The sequence below is a fragment of the Zeus faber genome (genome assembly GCF_960531495.2).
Source record: "Zeus faber genome assembly, chromosome: 19".
Classification (NCBI taxonomy): domain Eukaryota; kingdom Metazoa; phylum Chordata; class Actinopteri; order Zeiformes; family Zeidae; genus Zeus; species Zeus faber.
Genome location: NC_137206.1, coordinates 18,329,243 through 18,346,861, shown reverse-complemented (window position 1 = coordinate 18,346,861; position 17,619 = coordinate 18,329,243). Strand labels below are relative to the sequence as shown.

Sequence of the window (17,619 nt, the reverse complement as noted above, 5' to 3'; positions counted from 1 at the left end):
CAAGTTCTACACAGACCCCTCCTACTTCTTCGACCTGTGGAAAGAAACGATGCTGCAGGACACGGAGGACAAGAGGAAAGAGAAGAGGAAGCAGAAAGTAAGACAAGGCTCTCATTATGGCATATCAAGGCTTGAAGGACTATGCCCATCTCATCTCGTGACGTCTCCATTTATAACATGCGTGACATATCGCACGTAAATCTCGTCCGTTTCTCTCTAGTTTGTGTTATCAGCTCAAGCTGATTCGGACGTTAGGAGAAAATTTCACGTAGAAAAATAGAACTCAAAAGTCCCAGAGACGCATCTAAACCCGCGATACCTCCTGTGGCTCTCTCGCTTCTGTCCCACTCAGGAGCAAAGACGCTGTGTCGACGGGACGCTACAGAGGGAGGTGAAGAAGGTCCGCAAGGCCAGGAATCGCAGACAGGAGTGGAACATGATGGCCCTGGACAAGGAGCTGAGGCCAGACCACCGGCACACCATCCACCGAGACCGGGGAGCGTCCTCTGAAGGCTCCATGTCCCCTGAAAACAGGTCGATGGACACAGAGGCACATACATATACCGAGGCACACTCATGTAATGTCAGATGAACGTCTGTGGAATATATAAACCCAACTATGTTTCGAGAACTTCCACGGAGATATAATTCCGTCAGTTTATTTCTCTCAATTTAACTGTATACCCCGGAAAATAGGTTGAATGGTGTTCAATAGTGAATTAAAATGCCCTGTATCGCCCTACCTACCCTAAATAACTTTTCAACTGTCTTCTTCCAGGGGTCACGGGGCTGACCACCACTACCCCAGTGCCATGAACCACGCTGGTCATGCCCATACGTACTCTGGCCCGCCGCCCAGCGTCCTGGCCGCCCAGATGGCGGCAGCACACGGCTCCATGGGAGTGGACCAGGACTACAGGGGCAGGGCCATGGGCTACCAGGGCGGGACGCTGGGGCGCCCTCATCACCACCACCACCAGGTTCCACCCCCTGCACCATCCTCAGAGACCATGAACGGTGGCTCCATGTCTCTTCCGCCCGTGGACTATGGGTAAACACGTGCAGAGTTTTAGTCTGATACTTTCAATGACCATGTAGATCAATGTTCACAGGTTCAAGTTATTAAGCAGATAACATCATATTTTACAATATCATCTTAATTTCCCAACGATTATCATGGTAATAGATGATTCTATATGGAATCCTATCTGGTGGATTTTCTAGTAGAGCCAATTCCTCCTGAACCTTTAGTTACTGCTGCCACCTAGTGGTTCAATGATACTTTGCCATCAAACGTTCATCACTGTGCTTGCGCAGATGCCATGGGGAGGGAAATTTTACTATTGTTAACCTCAAGATTTCTCTCATTTAATTTGTCTTGCAGTATGGATGGCTACGCTAACACCGGCCCTCCGCCCCCTGCCCCCGCCCCCCTCATTCCTTCGGCCCAAACTGCCTTTGCCACACCTCCTGGAGGCCCCCTACCGGTTCCGGGTCCAATGGGTGGTGCCGTAGGCTATGCCCCTTCTCAGCCACCTATATCTGGATCCATGGTGGCTCCACCTCCTCCAGGCCCTCCGCCTCCACCTCTCCCACCCGGCGCCTCTCACTCCACCACCCCCAAGATGTCCTCCGTACCAAGCGAGGCCGCCCCCATCAACGACGCCCGCAGCGACCTTCTGGCTGCTATTCGCATGGGTGAGACTAGCTCAATGTTTTTAATTACTGTTTCATTGTTTTTGGCGGTGGGTATTGATTGATTGTTGTTAATAATCAGATATCAGCAGATATCAGACTACTAAAACGTCATACGTGAAACACTCACCTCGACACGGAGCCAGGGGTCCCCAAGTGGCGAGATTTGCTCCCGGGGAACCTCCGTCTGATAAGATCGTTTTGGGAGACACCATACTATGCGGGCTATTTTTAAGCCCCAGCGGTGTTGTCGCCCTGCAGGCATCCAGCTGAAGAAGGTGCAGGAGCAGCAGGAGCAGCAGGCGAAGAGGGAGCCAGTGGGGAACGACGTGGCCACCATCCTGTCCCGACGCATCGCCGTGGAGTACTCCGACTCCGAGGATGACTCAGAGCTGGAGGAGAACGACTGGTCCGATTAACTAACAACTCGAGACGCGCGCACGCACGCACACGCGCACACACGCACACACACACACACACACACACACACACACACACTCCAATCAGTCGGTCTCACTTTGACTTGAATGACAACCCACTTTTCCACATCCACAGTTTGTCACCTACATATATATCGATCCCTCCCCACACACACGCACATACACACACTGAAGCACAACTAAAAACTGCACACAATCACATGTTGTGATACGATAAGCTGAACAAGTGGAAAGTGGGGTGTGACGCTTGGGTGTACCTTGTTAGGTTCTTATACTGTGATGTCGACCCCTAATGTTTAATCTAACACTTTTAAAACAGTGTCAACTCACCCCTGATGGGAGTTCCTCTCTCACCTGACTTTCCTAATATAGTGCTTTAGACGCCTTGTGATGTGACTCCAGATGCTTGTCTCATGCATAGCCAACGGCTTAAGAGTGATAGACACAAAATATAGAACCTCTCCCTCCCGGGCTGACCAATTTATTTTTTATTTTATTTTATTTAAAAAAAAAAAAAAAACATGTTTTTACCAAAACACGTGTTCATGTATAGAGCATGGGGCAATTTTTTTAAATGTTTAGGTTATGGAAACTGGAAGCGAAAAAGCAGGAGGGAGCATTTTGATTTGAGGTGACAGGTGTGCGGAAGGGACGGCGAAGGATGAGAGGTCGCGATGAGGGGGTTTGACGATGGCGATTGATTTGTAGGTGAGGTTTGGGGTGTGTGTGTGTTGGGGAGGGGGTGGGGGTTCCATGTATACGCTGTGAGTGTGAGCTCTCTAAGCCCTGACGCAGAGAAAAATAAAGTCAAACAGTGACAGATGAAGGATCCATGCCGCGCCGATGTGTCTCTGTTCCGTTCCTTCCGTCGTCGTCGTCGTCATGGAGACGGCACACACCTGACTCTTTAAGACTCCGGTGTCCATGGGAACCGTACAGCTCAAGGAGCTCATTGCCGGGGGAACGGAGGCGTGCGAAAGGGGGGTGGTGGCGGGGACACACTGAGCCAGAGCGAGCAGGAACAAATCAACGGAGGCGGGGATGGTTTTTATGCACAGCACATTCTTTTAATACAAAATTAACAACATCTCTCAATTGAGTGAGATAACCAAAAGCAATAAAAAGTACAACTAACACCTTGGAAAAATATACACCACGTTCACACAATGTTTTACAATATCTCAGTTAGTTAGTGCATGTTGATTATCATTTATACGTTTCATTTTGCAGATACTTAAATTGTTGTGCCATTTGTCGTCCCCAAAAATAAAGTGCATTTCACATTGAAAAACTATGCATACGTCTACACAAGATGCTGTTACTGTAGCGCCCCCCCCCCCCCCACTTCCCACCCCCCCCCAACACACACACACACACACACACACACACACATTTTCAGGCCCTTGAGTGTTTGATATTTAGCTCTAGATTAGTAACCATCAGAAGAACACCCCACGCCCTGATCAAGAGGGCCATGATTGGCCGCACCGTTTCATCAAAAAAACATGTACTGTATATATATATATATATGATATATTTTCCATTGCTCTGTACACGATGGTCAGGACGCACTTGTGCGGCCGCTACCGAGCGTCGCCCGGCGGCAGAGCAGCAGCTCGCCCCATACGGCAAGTGGTCCACGGCCGACGCGACTCCGCTTTACTATTCTTGGATACTTGGATAACAAAGCCCTTGTTTACATCTGCTCGACCGTGGGAAATCCCACCTCGGATCTTTAACAGATGCCAGACCGACATTACTGTAGGCTACATGAAAAAAGAACATTCACCGATTGCTCCGCCCAACCCCCCTCCCCACCCACCCACCCGCCCTTCAGTGTAGCCAAACCAGCGGGACCCTCCGTTAAACCGGCCTAGCAAAACCTGTCCACATAGAAGCACAGAGGTGAACTAAATAAACAAATACGGTAGTAGTCTTTGACGGACTCGGTGGAGATGTGCCGCTCGTTGTTGGTGCACCCCTTCTCATCCCCTCGTGGGACTGGCATTGGCAGCACCGTGCAGGGCGGTGTGAACCCCCACCACGTATGTACAGGATCTAACTGGTCCAGCGGAGGGTTTCTCGTATAAACGATTTTTCAATTACCTTCTACATTCAGAAAAGGCTCTACAGCGCCGTTATAATACAACATCAGAATCCAAAAGAATTCAGGCGAGACTTAAGTGGAAAAAAATATAACTTTCTCAATGAATATAACAAAATATACTTTTATCCAAAGGTGAAAGGAATAAGAGTTTGTTATGGTTTCCGTGATATATCAGCCTGACCTGTCGGTGCTCATCAATTAACTACAAAGATCAGCCTGAGACTGTGACGACTTACTGACGCGCGCGCGCACACACACACACACACACACACACACACACACACAAAGCTCTAATCCAATCCACTCAGAAATGCCATTTTCTCCATGCTTTGCACGTGCGTCCTTCTCGAAAAAATTTTTTTCCAAAACGCCTCGAAAAGCCCAGAACGTCGACTCGGAACGCCAAGCTCTACCGAGCTCCCGCACATCGTTGGATGCCGATCAAGAAAGGAGGGCAGCAGCAACAACCAGAAAAAAAAAAAAGAAAAAAAAAAGCAAGGAGGCATTATCTTCGTATTTTGGAAGTGGTCGTTTTAGCTCATAGAGTCAGAGGTCAACGTAAGCCGACGTCTCCTCGCACCACACCACATTGATTTAAAGTCGTGTACAGTCTCGAGGACGCGGAGGAGAGGAGACGGCGCAGGGCCAGGATCCCAGACCCAGGTTCAACGCGCCCATTCACTTTGGCTTGAAGCGCCGGAGTTGGGAGTGGAAAGTCTGCGTCCCGGTCCAACACCTCCTCAGAGCCGGACACGCTGGAGGACAAACACACGGCGAGGGCCGCCGCTCTCACAACGGACAGGAAGACTGGCAGCGTCAACCTCGAAGGTCAGGGGGGTCGACAGGAGGTTGTTGTTGTTTTTTTTTTTTCCTCAGGACCGCTTCCCCCCACCCCCCGGGGGGGGGGGGGGGTCCACTGAGCTGCTGATCACACACACACACACACACACACACATGCACACACCCAGATGCCATGCAACTCATATCAGTGCACACGAAAAAAATAAAATAAAAAATAAAAACCCAGTCCCTATTCACATGTTCGCACGGACGCTTTTGGTCACGACGCTAGGAACACTTCCTATGCTCACAAAGGCGGAGGCGACAGAAAAGCGGCGACGTGATTAGTATTTTTTTTAAGTTGTTGTTTTTTTTTGTTGTTTTTTTTCACAAAGTGGTTTGCGATACTCGGAAGCGATCCGAGCCCGATTTTTGGGTCGTGAAACCCTTTGCCGACAAATGAACGGTTTGAGTGGCGGTCAAATATGTCCCACAAGTTATGATCCAGTTTCCACTTTGGAAGGTGGTATTTGTGAAGCATAGCAGTGCTAGGTCAGGTTCACCATTGAACACTACAGTAATATGCAGGCTGTATCCAGGCTCACTACAGTGCTTCATTCTGGAGGAGGAGGTCGCGTTAGGATATGGATGTTATTGCTGTCTGACTATTGCTTCAAATTCATAAAATAACTACCGCTTGATGGGCTAGTTATTGCTGATATGATATTGATGAATAAGTGAATCCTTCATGTGAGTTGGTCTGATCGTCGCACATGTTAAACCGCAGCATGTTACCAAACCCTCTTTTTCGATCAAAACCTCATACTACAGAAATAGCGTCCCGCACAAATCAGCTGGTAGGTGTGTTTTGGGCCTCGATCGAGTTACGTTTTGAGTCGGATGAAAAGCATGAGGTACACGGACTTGTTCAAGTCATAACTGGAAGAGAAGTACACCGACTGCTAATCATTCAGGTTTTCACGATTGGACCTCGGTGAAAACAGGTTCAATTTGAAAAATGGCAAGTCTGCTATCCACCGAGGATCGCAGCTCTTTTAATGTAATAGATATCAGCTACCGTGTTGACATAATGTGTGCGTAAATAAAGCAGTACTGGCGTCCTGTTTACATCATGGTGTGACCTATCATATTACACCGCACGTTTGCCGGGGGAGAAACACGGGTTTCGCTGCTCGTTGCATGCAAATGATCACACGAAAATCGAGCATGCACACTTGGTCGTGGTAAAAAGAAAAAAAAAAAAAATCAAAAAAGATAAAAACGTTCTGATATCGGGGGCCATTCCTGATCAAATAATCCGAGGTGGGGAAAATCAGGGTACAGAAAGTAAAACTCCACCCCAGGATTTTGGGCCAGCCATGTGGACTTGCTCATCAGCATCAACCCAGAGGTTTAACTGATGGAGGGGAAATCAGCTGCGTCAGCGCCGGCTGGACTGGAGCAAAGACGTGGCAGTTTTGTTTTTGTTTGTTTTGTTTTTTTTTCTCAGACGTACATTCAGATCCATCCATGTTGTTTAAACGAATGCAGTATTAAAAATAAACACACTCCTTATAGTAAATTTGCTAAGATGTGAACGATCCGATAGACCCTGTATATAAAGCAGGGGTTTTATTATTATTATTATTATTATTATTATTATTATTATGACTCAAAATCTTATTCGCACAGGCTTCCAAGTGAGGGATTTGAAAGCGGAAAAAAAGAAAAACACGCAGAAAGAGAGCGAGAGGGTGGGTGTGGGGTGTGGGGTGTGGGGTGGGTGGGTGGCGTTGGGGTGGAGGGTGGGGGCGGGGCTTGGTTTCTTTCTCGGCGTCTGTGGATCACGCAGCGTGCGCGCGGGCTATTTTTAGCCCTCGCGGTCGTTTGGCTTTCAGCGCACGTTCAGAGTGCAGCACGAGATGCTGTGCGAGCGTCAAACACAGGCTCACATCTCTACCCCTAAATCTCACGCTTCTTCTTCTTATTATTATTAATAATAATAATAATAATAATAATAATAATAATAATAATGATAATAATAATGATAATAATAACAATAACAGTAATAATATTTGTATTATTATTATTATTATTATTATTTCTCAGCAATTTGGGGGAAAAAAAGCACCAGTCGAAAAATAAAAGAAAACAGTGCTATATAAACTATATTCACATTCTATATACAGCTGCTGCCTGTCACGTGGTGCAGAGCAAGGAAGGGCGTGGCATGGCTCGAGCGGGAGGGGGCGTGATGGATCCCTGTACCGGGGAAGACTGAGACCCCCTCGCCTTGTGTGTGTGTGTGTGTGTGTAGCATAGCAAAACCATGGCTGCCGCCGTACATCCAGGCGGGCGGTGGACTAACAACCCAAAATGGCCGCTCCCTACTCAGCTTTGAGGTGAATCGCTCCTCCTTCCACGCCACTGAGCCATCCCGTGCGTGGCCCTTCCGTGGTTTACCCCCCCCTCCTCGTCTTCCCTCCTGCTACTTCCTCCGTCCGAGGGGGGCAGGGTGCAGCGGAGCCGGCCCGTGGCGCCTCTCTCTCTCTCTCTGTCCCTCTCTCTCTCTCCTCACGCCTGGGTCCGCTCGGTCAGACGTCGCTCGGGGTCCGCGCGCGCTGTGCAACGCTGGCCGGCACGCAGCCGCAGCACACCAGCCACAGCGCCTTCTGGATCTCCTGGTTCCGGAAGGCGTAGATGACCGGGTTGATGACGGAGTTGTAGGTGGCGGGCACCAGCGTGGCGTACGTGTAGAGAGGCGGGTAGGTGTAGTCGGCGATGAGGGAGTAGACGGTGAACGGCATCCAGCAGGCGGCGAAGGTGCCCAGGATGATGGCCAGCGTGGACACGCCCTTCCGGGTGGTGACGTAGTGGGGCGTGGCGGCCAGGAAGTGATGCTGCAGGGCAATCTGGTGGGCGTGGCGCATCACAATCTTGCAGATCTGGACGTAGAGCTGCAGCATAAGGCCGAAGAGCAGCAGGAAGGAGACGGAGAGGACCGCAATGTTGTTCTTGGTCAGAGGTCGCACCACGCTGCACGTCGCCTCCTCCGCCAGGCAGTTCACCCCTGTGACGGGCAGCAGGCCCAGACACAGAGAGAGCCCCCACAGCAGCACCAGCATGGTGTAGGTGAAAGCCGCTGTCCGCTCTGAGTTGTAGGTGAGGGCGTAGTACAGCGACAGGTAGCGGTCGATGGTGATGGCCAGGAGGCTGAAGACGGAGGCGGAGAAGGAGGCCACCACCAGGCCCACTGTCAGCAGCTGGGCGGCGTCGGAGCGCAGAAGGTAGGCACAGGTAAAGTGGAGCACGAGGCCCAGGCCGGCCAGCAGGTCCGCCAAGGCCAGGCTGCCGATCAGCAGGAACATGGGCGCTCGGAGGGCCGGGTTCTGCCAGATTACCAGGACGACTAGCGCGTTCTCACAGGCTATTAGCGTGCCGGAGGAGCACAGCACAATGTCCCAGGGGTTGACGAGGAGAGGCAGCTGGCTCGGGGACATGGTCTCCTCGGGTGGAAAGGTTCCCAGGCCGGTGCTATTGTCCATCGCCCCCCCGCCACCACTGGCCCACGCCGTGGGGTCGGGGCTCAGCCAGCTGGGGGTGACCGGCGACTCCTCACTCATTGTAGCCCCCGTCTGTAAACACACAGACACACACACATGCATCCATTGGCGCACACAGACAAATGCACACACAGTTAATTGCATGCTCCTTTTTCAAAAATGGCATGTTAAATGTAACCAGCTGTTTTTTTTTTTGTGTTGTTATAAACATATTATTTAATGCATGAATGAACATACAGTAGGTCCATGTACCAAAAATGTACATACAGTATGCCCCCAAAGTATAAAACAAAAACTAATGAGCATTGTCCTTAATTAGACAGAGAGATCAGTCGAGATCGGCATATCATGTTGTGTGACTTCAGTCTGCATGGACATAGGACATAGGACCATTGAAATTAATATTACATCCTCATTTATAATCATGTGATCATGCATCATGTATGATTACCCTAAATAATTGGCTCCACCTTGTCAGGGAGGTTTGATGTGAACCAGATACACAACCGACCGTCCTACTCCTGCTTAGTGTGGTTGAGGGTCCTGAACTGGAATAGCCGACGCGGGCATTTTATTCTTCATCTTTCCCAATAAATAAATAAATAAATAAAAGAAATACACGTGTAACCATTTCAATGCATTTTGGGAATCAAACGACCGGGCAGTGATTCTGCGTTTTACAGATCCAGCGTTTCACCCGCACGTTGCGAGGGGCGGGGGGCTCAGGGCTGGGCCTCAGCACAACACGTGTGACACGGTGGGAGCCCTGCACCCGAGATGATCAAGCTCGGTCTCTGAAATAACAATTGAGGCATTTTCGCAACACGTCGATGAGCTTCCATCCACACACACACACACACACACACACACACACACACACATCACAACGCTGTCCGACGACACGCAGCTCCCCGCTCACAGCGGGAGGTGGAGAGCGGCGATGATGCCGCAAAGGTGAGCCTGCGGTTGATCTTTGGATCCGTTATTTTAAAAAAATATTAAAATAAATAAAACCACACACACACACATAACACAAATTGCTCGCGCCACGTCAGCATAACGCCGGAGAAACAACAAGCCGCGGCCGCCCCCCACCCCTGCACATCCGATTTCCGACGATCCCAAATCGCCAGCCGCAGACCGTCTTCCTTTACCTTTGACCGTGTGAGATGCGAGCTGCGTCGTCTAGATGGAGCTGCAGCCTCCCGCTTCCATGCTCCCGTTTAGGACGGCGGCAGGTGCAGCCAGATGCAGCCCGGCCGGGGTGTGGGTCCGCGGTGCTGATGGAGAGGAGAGCGCCGAGAGGCTTTGGCGTCAACGGCGCATCGTGCACTGCGGCTGTGCAGACCGGCGCGGGGGGGGGGGGGGGGGGGGGGGACGTCCCAAACCGGCCAGACTCCGAGACCGGGTTCCCACTGGAAAAAAAAAACTCCACTGAACAGCTCTAGACAGGTGTCCTGTCTCAAGGACACAGACAGATATGCACATCTGTGTGTCTGTGTGTGTGTGTGTGTGTGTGTGTTGCCTTTTCGGAGACACGTGGCTCATAACACAAAATACTGTAAAATTCACACGAAGTGCAAAGGCGATTGGCTATGATCCCTGCGGTATTTATTCTTGTTTTGTTTTTTTTTAATCACAACACCGTATTACACAATTTTGTCAATCAACCAACCGTTTCCAACATCACCAGCCATGGCTGCCAGTGGGGCTCCTCCATGCTTTCTGGTCCGCTCAGATAAAATGCACGACGCAGACACCGGCTCCCCTCCAAGCCCCCACTGACACCCTGCTATAATAATAATCATGCCTGGTCTATTAACAGCCACCGTGATCTGTGTCACCAATCCCCTGCTTCTCCTTATCCTCCATGCGCTCCTACCTCCACCTCCCCTCTGCAACACTCCCATATTAATAAACACACTTGCATAACTAGTTGATATAGTGTGGTGTATGACTACCTTGCACTGTCTAGACATTCCATGGGCAGCTTGATAAATAACCTTGTTTAATGATTAAAAATAGCTCCTGTTGCAAGAGGGCTACCGGGTACCGCCACTAGGGGGCGGCGTGGCGCGCGTATGAGTCATCAGTGCGCACCTGTAGGGAAGAGACGACATGACCTGAATCTTATTAGCTTTTATTTAGTTTTCTTTAAAACAGAAAATGATCGCTTCACAACAGGCCTTTTCAAGCAAACCCTCACATTAAACTTGCCAACACTTACAAAACGGTATCAAAAGTGCACCATAGTGTCAATACATCTTTTCATGTTCTAATATTTTTATTTTTTTTTGCGCATATTATCTTCTCGTAATATTTATACAAATACCCTTCTGTACACTGTAGAAATAAACAACCCGAAGAATGCTATACCGTGGACACCACCACCCTCCCAATCAAACCTCAAATTCAGTCCCCCCTCCCCCCAAAAAAAAAGCACCCATCCCATGGAACGCCTGTTGCAGAATTACAGTGCTAGGGGGTTAGAGACAGGTGGCCAATATTACATCTTATGAATCATTAAATACCCATTCACCGCCTCCTGCACCTAATGCAAAAACTAGCAGGCCACTCATTCAACCAACCAAGCTTCTGTACAACCCTTATCCAATGCCTTTTTAAGCCAATCTTGACGTCATTTTCATTCATCATCGCCCGGCTCATATCGTCCCTGCAGCGGCAAGCAGCCTCCACCAGTGGTGTAGACGGGAGGGGTGGACAGCAAGGACAGGGCCAGGAGGGACAGCAGGTGCTCATGGGAAGTTCCAGGGCTGAGCTGCAGTGCTGCGTGCGTAAAGCACAGGTTTGAATTACAGCTGTGCAGGCAGATATGAGAACACACGAATATGTGTGTGGGTGTGGGGGTTTGTGTGTGTGTGGTGTTGTGTGTGTGTGTGTGTGTGTGTATATGGTCCACTACGCCCATGCTTGGGGAACAAGGCTTTCCTCAAGGACCTCCTCCCCTTCCAATCCCTTCAGTCTCTGGACTGGTAAAAGAGGATGTAGCCTGACTCAGAGTTCTTGGAGATCTCGGAAGTGAGTCCGTAGAACTCTTCGATAGCCTGGGCATCAATTTTCTGCGGGCGGTAGAGTAGTGTGTGAGAAATGAACCTCACCAATAGCTTATCCAAAAAAAAAAACCCCAAAAACATTTAACTTAAGTAAAATCAATCTGAATGGCAAATCACTCAATTTCTTGATCTTACCTCTACAATGTCATCATCAAATAAAAGCCAGAAATCATGACTCTTCACAATGGCGATGTAGTGACCCCTGTTTGGACCACTGAAAACAAAGGACATAAATATATGAGCTGTGGAAAAAAATAAGTTAGCTATGACATTCACAACATATTAATCACAGTAAATGGAGGTCACATTGTCCGGCAAAAAAAAAACGGACAGAAATCCTTGGATAACCTAAACGGACACTGCCAGAGAATTAATTTATTACAGTACAGTAGAGCCTGTTGGGATTTGAACCTGCCACCCCCAGACAGGCTGTCAGCCAACAGACCTTCCACAATGCACCACCACCGCCACCAGGTCGTAGAGCCTCTCAGGGTTGGTGGCGTCTCCGGAGGTGTTGAAAAGGCGGAGCTCCAGGGGGAAGACAACGCGATAGGACAATTTGGTGTAGCGCTGCAGCTGCTCCATGTACTTGAAGCGCTTCAGGTGCAGTGCCAAAATCATGGGCAGCTTCTTGACACGCATCCTGGGTCACAGGCAGGGACATTGTCAAACACTGGGTTCAGCGTCCGCGGCCACATGTAAACGTAAGCAAGAGCTGAACGCTGAGTTTCCGTCCGAAGACAAACCTTTTGTGGGCCTCCTGTTTACTTCTACATTCTTCACAGTAGTACTTATACTCACTGCACAGTGTTTCTGTGTTACTGAAGCCTCTGTACAAAAATAAACGACAGTATTAGGTAATAAGCAATTGGAAGCCAGACAGTTTATATGTCATGGACTTTATAAATGAACAGCCAGATCGAGGAAAATATTTATTGATTCAAAAATCAATAAATATTGATTGACACAAATACTGCCTCGATCTTCAAGCATGTCATCCATCTAATCTACCTAACTTCTGACTATCTGACTGTCTGTCTGTCTGTCTGTCCTTTGATTACCTTGACAACCGTTCATCCAATCTACTTCGTCCCTTCAGGGCTCTGCGACTGAGTCAATGTCGGTCTTTCCCAGGTGTATGACTTATCAGCTTCCATTGTGGAACACAGGACCGAATCATTGACCTTTTGTCAAACGGTGCCATCAAAATATCTAACAAGGTCTTGAATTTTGAACGCGCATGTTGAATGACAACATACGAAGGCGAGACTGTACGTGAAAGCTGTCCAAAGTGCTGGATTTAATAATCCTCGAATAAAGCTTTTCACGCCTACAATAACCGGAGGTGGTTCTACGGGGCGGCGTTTTGATTTACCTGAGGCAGTGTGTGATGGAGGTATTCTGTTCGACATCGACAGACAGATCCAAAAAGTCCTCATCCTTGCTGCTTATCTAAAAAAAAAAAACCGAAAGGCACATAAGACGATCGCAGACACAGCACAACTGAATCCGAAATGAAATCAACATCGAGATTCCTTGACGCTTTAGACGTTTGTTGGGATGTTCCCCGGGTTCCAATTGGGGGAGGCGGCTTACGGTTTCGCAGGTGAGGCAGCGGGTCTCGTTGGTCAGCGTGCCCTGGAAGATCTCGTGGACCCAAGTGGGGGCGGGCGTGGCATTGCTGTTGTTATTCTGGGAGTCCAGCGTGCCATTGGCCAGGCGCCCGTTTGTCTTCTCCTGCTTCCTCTCCTCCTGGAGCAGGTCAGCGATGGTGTTGAGCAGGTAGTTCAGGAACTCATGGGCATCCTGCTGCATGTAGTTATCGAACAGCTCTGAGAGAGAGAGAGAGAGAGAGAGAGGGAGAGAGAGAGAGAGAGAGAGACTTGAAGACCAGTAATGACTCGCGTTGAGCGGTTTAGGAGGCCTGGCGCCTCACGCAGCCTTTGGAAACCTCCCAGACGGAAAGAGAGTGGATCGCGGTCCCCGCACGGCTCACCATTCTCTTTGCGTAGCCGGGTGATGAACTTCTTGGGCGGTATGACGCCCACCTTCCTCTTCTGGTTGGCGATGCTGTGGAACAGGTCGGCCAGGCAGGACAGCAGGTTCTCCTTCCGCCGCGGCTGACTGCGGTACGCCAGGATCTTCTCCCGGAACGGGCGGCAGAAGTACAGAGCCTGCAGCACCGAGTTACAGTAGCAGGTGTTCCCGAACTGAAAGCCGGACAAGACAAAGAGTCAGGGAAAGGTGCGGAAAATGAGACACGGAGCGAAAGCTTCAACATGGGACCCCCTCCCAGAAGAACCTCGGTATCCACCACTTACGTTGACCAGGCCGAAGTAGTGCTCATTGACCGGAAACTGCTCAGAGCCAATCTCTTTCTCCAGAGCAGAGGCATTGGCGCCCTGCAAAATAAGAGAGGAGGATGTTTGTTTTCATAACACAAAACACAAGCTTTCTATTACGAGTGATCCACAAAGAATTGCATGCGAGCTGGTATTATCATTTATCTGTAACCAGATAGGCTGACACAAGCTGATTATTTGCACAGTCATCTACTGCTGCAAACGCATAAGATAATAGATGCCCGGAAAGAAAAAAAAAAAACCCAACAGCTTTTTGCGTACCAACTTGCTATTGGTGCCAGATGTTTACATATTGTTAACCGGATCTCAGAAATATAGCTGACGGAAAGGCAGACCTTCCCTGGTTAATGTTTACACTGCTCCTATTTTAAAAAGTGCAGTGTAGACACTTCTTTTTTTTTTTTAGGAGAGCCCATGTTATGGTTATTTTTGGCATTGTATATCACTTATTTGTAACACTCCATCCTATTTAATAACTCAATTTCTTCCCACTGGTGAGTTATGTGGACAGCCAGCGGCTGGGAAGGGACCTGGAACCAATCTATATATGTTCAGCTAACCATGTCGTCATACATTGGGCTTGCCACATGGGCTTATCAATCCAACTAATTTTGACAAGATAAAAATGCAGCTTGGTCGGTTTAAAGTGACGCAGCTAGCCAGCAGTCCAGCTCTTAACAAGGCAGCAGCTTTTCTAGCTTAAGTAAGAGTGACTGTACAACTGAGCCAGACAGGGGGTGTTAAAACACTCACCTTTCGCAATATTGCATATATTATATTGTTATAACCATGATAACCACCCTGGTGCAAAGTCACAGTATATATACATACATAATATAAACATATCAGTCACAACATTAAAACCAACGCTAATATTGTGAAGCTTCCCCTCGTGAAGCCAAAACAGCTCTGACCCATGGAGGCATGGACTCCACAAGACCTCCACAAGTCCTGTGGTATCTGGCACCAAGACGTTAGCGGCAGATGCTTTAAGTCAGGCAAGTTGCGAGGTGGGGCCTCCGTGGATTGGGCTTGTTGTTCCAACAGATGCACAATCAGATCGAACCCTTACCCCGGCCATCCAATAGCCTGGCATCACGAGACTAATTCACAAATGCTTATTAGTCTGAACTCCAGTGGCGTTACAAACGGGCGCAGACCAAAATGTCTCTGGAGACAATTGGATAGACCTACAACCAATCTGTGCAACGAAACGTGTGACATAGCGCCGAGCAAGTGAGTTGGTGAATTAAACTTTCACCAAATTCTGTCAGAAGTACGGCAAACACATCTTTCTTATCAAGAAAAGCTTTTTAAAGAAAATATACCGCCCAGTTTGTTTAATTCTGTCACGATAGTGTATTCAAAAGACCGTTCCACATCAGCGGCAGCCATCTTGGTTGTTTACGAAAATGCCTCAATTGCGCTTCTCTGCATCGTCAGCGTATTAAAACCGCCCCATATTATATAAATGGTTGAGATTGGCCCGACCCTGGCAAGGTCGGGTGGAAATTGTATGAATGGGAGGGTGGCCAGATGTACAATGCAGAACAAATGAAATATGAGCTGCAGATTGGTCTGGTTCCCTGGTTGGATATCCACATGATGAGAAGAAAACGAGATTCATCAGACCAGGCCACCTTCTTCCATTGCTCCATGGTCCAGTTCTGACGCTCTCGTGTACATAGTAGGTGCTTTCAGTGGTGGACAGGGGTCAGCATGGACACTCTGACCGGTCTGCGCCTACACAGCCCCATACACATCAAGCTGTGATGCACTGTGTGTTCTGACACCTTTCTATCATAGCAGCATTAACATTTTCACCAATTTGTGCTACAGTAGCTCTTTTGTGGGATCAGACCAGACGGGCTACACTTCGCTCCCCACGCGCATCAATGAGCCATGGGCGCCCATGACCCTGTCACCGGTTCACCGGTTGTCCTTCCTTGGACCCCTTTTTGTAGGTACTAACCACTGCATACTAGGAACACCCTACAAGACCTGCTGCTTTGGAGACGCTCGACCCAGTCGTTCATCACAATTTGGCCTTTGTCAAAGCGGCTCGGATCCTTACACATCCTTTTTCCTGCTTCAACTTCAAGAACTGACTGTTCACTTGCTGCCTCATATATCCCACCTCTTGACAGGTGCCACTGGAACCAGATGAGAGAGACGTTATTCACTTCACCTGTCAGTGGGTTTTAATGTTGTGGCTTATCAGTGTACACACACACAATATATTATATATATATATATATATATATATATAATATATATATATATGTACATAAATATATATATATATATATATATATATATATATATATACACACACACACACATACATACATGCAACATTGCACAATTTCCTTTATTTGACAAAAGTTTGTTTAATTTTAGTTTATTGTATAATGCCAATTCACCTATTCTTTGAGGCTTAATTTGTTTTCTTGTTAGATCATTAGGTACTTTATTATTATTATTGTATTTTGTTTCGATACGAGCTGCTTTGATACTAACACTGCCTCGTGTATTAATATCTATGTATCTATCTATCCATGATCCATCTGTCTGTCTGCCTGCCTGCCTGCCTGCCCGCCTGTCTGCCTGACAGCGTTAGCTGGACGTCACAGCTGCAGCAGGTGCACGGTCACCGTGTGAGATCACGCTGCGGTGTTGGATCACGGTGTTTGATGAAAAAACATCTCAATTCTTGATTTCCACGGCGGCTAAAACGCGTATTTACCAAGTGGCGAATCCACGCAGGAAACAGTGGGAGGCAACGGAAAACACAGCGACGAGCCTGGCTAACATGACGAGCACAAGTGGCCGCTTCGGGCGGAGGCTACGCTGCCGAACGGACACAACGACACCTCGGAGGGCTGCGCGAAATCAGGCGGCTGCTGGAGCGCGGAACTCGGTGCCGCCCTTGCTTACCATGGTACAAAAAGAGGCAAGTTTGGAGACTGTCATTAGGGTTTCCATTCGGCCGGCGCCATCTTCCACCCTGTGTGTGCGCGCGGAGGCGAGTGCGGGGGCGGGGCTCCCTCGTGAGCCTGACCGATTCTGCTGAGCTCGCGACGCAGGGTCCCTCGAACATCCGCCCAATAAAAAAAAAAAATAATAATAATAATAAAATAAAATAAATTAAAGAATTAAATAACAATAATAATAATAATAATAATAATAATAATAATAATAATAATAATACTAGCAAAAGTAAAATACAAAATAAGTAAACAAACGTATTTATTAATGCTCTGCCTTGCTTAGCCGATGCTTATGGTAAGTTATCACAAAAGTTAGGTTAGCGAGGATTTAGTTCATTTTTTTTTTTTTTTTCATAGCACCTCAGTAAGTTATTCGTAATTATTGAGATATGAGTTGAGGTCACCAACGCGACCTACTGCGCGGTGTAGGTCGTTAGTACAAATGTTTTGCACGAAGCAGTTTTCTTTGCCGCCGAGGCGGTCGATTTAAGTTGGACACAAACCGAGAGGGTTTGGGGAAAATCCCCCCCGGTCGGAGTCGCTGACTCGGGAGCGTCTGATCCACGGAACGTGTCGTGGATCCTCTGTTTGCGCGGACCCTGGATCA

At 48.4% G+C, this 17,619-nt stretch overlaps 3 protein-coding genes across 3 annotated transcripts in view; 1 reads left to right on the top strand and 2 right to left on the bottom strand.

The window, feature by feature from the left end:
- wasf3b (WASP family member 3b) overlaps window positions 1-2,850 on the top strand; it is a 10,931-nt gene extending 8,081 nt beyond the window's left edge. The window contains exons 5-9 of the mRNA XM_080020659.1: window positions 1-97; window positions 353-534; window positions 779-1,051; window positions 1,385-1,698; window positions 1,957-2,850. The exon at window positions 1-97 is cut by the window's left edge and continues 21 nt beyond it. Of these exons, the coding sequence (XP_079876785.1) occupies window positions 1-97; window positions 353-534; window positions 779-1,051; window positions 1,385-1,698; window positions 1,957-2,114 (1,024 nt within the window). The 3' untranslated portion in view covers window positions 2,115-2,850. The remainder of the gene's footprint in view (window positions 98-352; window positions 535-778; window positions 1,052-1,384; window positions 1,699-1,956) is intronic.
- A 4,766-nt stretch (window positions 2,851-7,616) lies between these two features.
- Window positions 7,617-8,651, bottom strand: gpr12 (G protein-coupled receptor 12; the record flags this gene model as incomplete). Its single annotated transcript, XM_080020539.1, has 1 exon — window positions 7,617-8,651. The coding sequence occupies exon 1, from the start codon at window positions 8,643-8,645 to the stop codon at window positions 7,617-7,619; it is 1,029 nt and encodes a 342-aa protein (XP_079876665.1). The 5' UTR covers window positions 8,646-8,651.
- Window positions 8,652-10,715: 2,064 nt separating this feature from the next.
- usp12a (ubiquitin specific peptidase 12a) lies at window positions 10,716-17,073 on the bottom strand. The gene is made up of 9 exons (XM_080020533.1): window positions 16,960-17,073; window positions 13,981-14,061; window positions 13,656-13,869; window positions 13,256-13,491; window positions 13,035-13,111; window positions 12,406-12,489; window positions 12,105-12,302; window positions 11,795-11,873; window positions 10,716-11,665 (listed from the first exon to the last, which is right to left on the bottom strand). The coding sequence occupies exons 1-9, from the start codon at window positions 17,005-17,007 to the stop codon at window positions 11,564-11,566; spliced, it is 1,119 nt and encodes a 372-aa protein (XP_079876659.1). The 5' UTR covers window positions 17,008-17,073; the 3' UTR covers window positions 10,716-11,563.
- Between the last annotated feature and the right edge of the window lie 546 nt (window positions 17,074-17,619).

What these genes read in the sequence shown, in the direction of transcription:
- usp12a (XM_080020533.1), bottom strand. Translation starts at nt 17,007, where the DNA reads ATGGAAACCCTAATGACAGTCTCCAAACTTGCCTCTTTTTGTACCATG. An exon ending in CCGGCTACGCAAAGAGAATG is followed by an intron (nt 13,492 to 13,655) that starts GTGAGCCGTGCG and finishes TCTCTCTCTCAG; the next exon opens with AGCTGTTCGATAACTACATG. An exon ending in GTGGTGGTGCATTGTGGAAG is followed by an intron (nt 11,874 to 12,104) that starts GTCTGTTGGCTG and finishes CTTTGTTTTCAG; the next exon opens with TGGTCCAAACAGGGGTCACT.